At 28.8% G+C, this 4,396-nt stretch overlaps 1 protein-coding gene across 1 annotated transcript; it reads left to right on the top strand.

Moving 5' to 3' along the window:
• The first annotated feature begins 2,673 nt into the window (after positions 1-2,673).
• On the top strand, positions 2,674-3,423 carry LOC108999120. The gene has a single exon (XM_018975918.1). It carries the CDS (start codon positions 2,674-2,676, stop codon positions 3,421-3,423), a length of 750 nt encoding a protein of 249 aa, XP_018831463.1.
• The last annotated feature ends 973 nt before the right edge of the window (positions 3,424-4,396 follow it).

The following is a 4,396-nucleotide window of genomic DNA, read 5'->3' as shown; positions in this document are numbered from 1 at the left end:
AAAAAATCTATATAAAAAATTATTTAAAGAAAAATACATAAAAATATATATAAATACATATTTAATATGTATTTCTCTATTTAATATGTAACCCATTTGGACAAAGCTTGCCTCGGCGACATTACTTCCCTGCTACCAACCATTCTTCCTTTTGTGAATGCAGTCAAATGTCAAACGCCAATCATTCTTATTATCTCATACTTTACATTTTATAAAAAAATTTATTAAATATATAATATTAAAATAAATAGTGATTGATATGTAACATTCTTCTAAAAAATTATATTCTTAAGTATTTGAACGTCATGATAATTAAAAAATTTTCATAAAAATTAATTTTGTGTTGTAGAACGCAACATGATGTTTTCACCTTTTGAGAGTTATGAAAAATTGGAATTATATCCTTCGTGAATCGTGATTTTATGATTTTTTTTTTTTTTTGTATAGTTCACATCAAGATAGATATTATATAAAATCTCACAATATTAAATGTTGTTGATAAATAATATGAGTCCCGACATTGAATGCAAGAAAATTTAAATATTGCATCTATATTCCTTCAAAACATTAAAAAAAATTAATTTAGAAAACTCTAAAAGTCTTGATCTAAAAGATAATAGAGAAATTTGATAATTTAACATCAATAATAATTTTTATAACCATTTATTTTAAATGATAAATATTTTTATAAAATTATTTTATATAACTACTCTTATTTTAAAACATAATGGTATAAAAATGTAAAAATATTTGTGTGTGTACCATTCCTCGTAATATTTAAACTCATCTCAATATATTTCATACATTCAGATATATATTTTAATCTATTTACATTTAAACACATCTTAATAAGACTCATAAAACATCAATATTTAGAGATTGCCCCGTTTGGAACTTGAACTAAACTAAAACCAGCAATCTAATTTTAAGCTGAGTCTAACATTCAAATATTCAACTCTGAAATCACTAAATTCATAACATCTTTACACGTGGGATCTACAACTTTTTTCAACTCAACACCTCTTTACATGCAGGATCCATAATCTTTTTTAACTTTCTATAAATACATATAAACTCAACTTAACATTTAAAAACATATAAACTTATCCAAACAATTGTTTGCAGAGCTGGGATCCTCATTAAATAACCCACACCTTTTATCAAAATTCATTCACAATAGGTAAAGCACGCCGAAGTGATTTAGCAATTTTTCCTGTTGATCCACTAGTTACTTATTTAGTCGCTCGTGCTCGTAACAATCCTACATAATTTACTCTATAATTTTAACTCATTATTATTTATAAAGAATTCAATTTAACATTTAAATAGAATCTAATTTTGATCATCTGATGTCAACTCATATTTCAAAATCAGCCTTAGAGGAGATCCCTACTAAACCCTAATTCAGCAAAGTCCAGTCCCCACCAATCATCGGTCCGGATTGTCTGACTCTTCCCTTCCCTTCCCTTTCCTTTCCTTTCCCACGAAAACAAAAAGGAGCAATTAAGGGAAAACAATTATTAATTGTTCGTACAAAAAATAAAGCAGTTAATTCTGTAATACGGTCTGCAATAAGGGCTCGTTGTCAGTTTTTTCAACAAGATAATTGCATTACTTAATAAAAGAAGATTCATAAAGGAAGAGTGGAAATTCTCGACAATCACCTCAAATTAATCGATACTATTCATGAAATAAATTATTCTTAGATGACAGTAGTTAGAGCAATCTATTGATTGGATTGTTTTTAATCATATCTATCAAAATTATTCTTATATGATAGTTGTTGATTTAGGCCTAGTTTATTTTTGTAAATAAGATAAAATAAGTTAAAATTAAAATTAAATATTAAATTAAATATTATTTTTATTTTGTGTAAAATTAGTTAAATTGAGAGAAGTTATAAGAATAGTTGAGGTTAATTGCCAATTTGAAGAAACTTCGAATAGATTTTCTTACATGATCTCTCTTTTCTTTCATACCCATCAAAGGCGTTAATCAATGGTAGCTTAAACTATTCCTTTATTTTTTTTGCCCAACTATATTGTCATCCAACCAGTGTGAAGATAAAAATGGATATGGACAGAAGAAAAGAATGAGATTTTTAGCGTCAAAAACAATGTTTTGAATACCGTATCGGAAACCATACCGGTCAAGGTACTGTAACGAAATATTTCGATACTGATACCGTTTCGAGATAGTTGATATATAAATAAATTATATATATAAATATATAAAAATTATATTCTAAAATAATAATCTATATATGAATAAATTATATATAAATACATATATATAAATTATAAATAGTTTAGTCTGAATTGGAGGTCAAAAAATAAGCTTGTAATTTGAAAAAATGAAAAAAAAAAATTAAAGGCCGAAATTGAGGCCGGTACCGATATTTAGGTTGGTACGAAACATATATAGTACATGTACCGACCCAACAGCTGGTTCAGCAAATATCGGTTGTACCGACTAGTACGATACGAAATTGAAAAAAGTGGTCAAAAGTGCTTATAGACTTATAAAGACCTGCGGAGCTACAGTGAGGGGGAGAGCTCAAATGCTACAGACTAAAGGAAGCTGTGGAAAATGTTGTGGAAGATGAAGGTGTCAAAGAGAATTCAAATTTTTGCATGGCGAACTTGTAAAAACATATTGCCTACTCTTCATAACATGAAAAAGAAGAAAGTAGATGTGGAAGATAGGTGTTGTTTATGCAAGGCAGTCCCTGAAGATGTTCATCATGCCTTAGTGTATTGTCCATCTTTCAAAGGTTTACGGAAGAATTACGTACCTGTTATGGAGCAGTTACCTCTAGATTTGGATTTCTTGGTTGTTATAAATTTTATTATTGATAGAAGAACAAAGTCAGAGTTCACACTGTTCTTTCTTATCACCTGGGGCTTGTGGTTTAGACGCAATAAGATGCAAATGGAACAACTCTTGCTTCTGCCTAAGCAGGTTATTAATCACTTCATGTCTATGTATAAAACTTTTACTGACTTAAGAAGTTCATCAACTCATAATGCCAAAAGAGCATGCAGTTGGAATCCTCCTCCAAGAGGTTTTCTAAAATTGAATGTGGATGGAGTTGTGTTTTTAGATGTGAGAAAGGCTGGTATGGGGGTGGTACTTCGCGATGACAAAGGTAAACTAGTGATGGCTGCAAGCAAGATTGAAAATGCGGTAGAAAATCCATCTACCATTGAACTGTTGGCCTTATTAAGAGGTTTACAACTGATTGTCCACTTGGGATTTTCAAAACTTGATGTTGAGAGTGATTGTATTTTGCAGGTTCAAGAACTTAATAATAAACAAGATTCATTGTCAGCAGATGATAGTCTTATTATGGAAGCTAAGAGCTTGCTTAAACATTTTCAAGAGGTTGAAGTCCAACATGTGCATCGATCGAATGGGGAATGAGGTAGCTCATAGATTAGCACGTCATGCTTGGAATGTTGATAATATTTCTGTGGTGGGAGCATGTTCCTACTTTTATTGATCATTCTCTTTGGATTGATCAAAACAATATGGTTGAGGTTTTATGAATGAATGAATTTTTTGTTTGAAAAAAAAAAAAAACTAACTATTCTTATAGGCCCCGTTTGGTTGATAGATTTAATTGAGATCAACTCAATTCAGCCTAATTTTAAACTGAGTCTAACGTCCAAATACTCAACTCTCAAATTATTAAATTCATCTCAATTCAAAATCTTTTTACACATGAGACCTACAATATTTTTCAATTTAACACTTATTTATACGAGGGACCCACAACCTTTTTCAATTTTCTATAAATATATCTAAACTCATCTTAACATACAAACACATTTAAACTCATCTTAGGTAGATTCCATAAGACTCACTCCACCATCTCAACTCACTACTATTTATAAAGAACTCAATTCAGCTCAATATCTAAACGCAGCTTTAGTCTTTGATGTGCATGCAATTATGTTGATATTTAAGAAGTTGTAGGTCCTATTAGGATAGTAAAAATGGTTCATCTCATATTTTCTTATTATTATAATTTGTTTAAATTTTCACATAAAATATAATAAATAATTTAATTTTTTTAATTCTTAAAATAATAATAATATTAAAAATTAATATTTTTATAATATTTTATTTAACTTTTAATTTTTATTTTAATTTATCTTCACTTGATTTACTATCCAAACATGATCTTAATAATCATCACCATGAGAAGAATACCCTTGGCTTTGATACCCTTGTTGAAGAAGAAAAAAGAAACGAACTTTCTCAAGTTGTTTTTAATTATTATTTTTTGGAAGTTATCCAAAGATACAAATTATTTTTGGCATACAAGCATGATTTGACTGAAATCAGGTTGTTGGTTCCTTACTCAACAAGCTTTTTTTCTTTTTTCTTTTTT

Source organism: Juglans regia, chromosome 2 (genome assembly GCF_001411555.2).
Source record: "Juglans regia cultivar Chandler chromosome 2, Walnut 2.0, whole genome shotgun sequence".
Lineage (NCBI taxonomy): Eukaryota > Viridiplantae > Streptophyta > Magnoliopsida > Fagales > Juglandaceae > Juglans > Juglans regia.
This window is presented reverse-complemented; position numbering and strand designations above follow the sequence as displayed.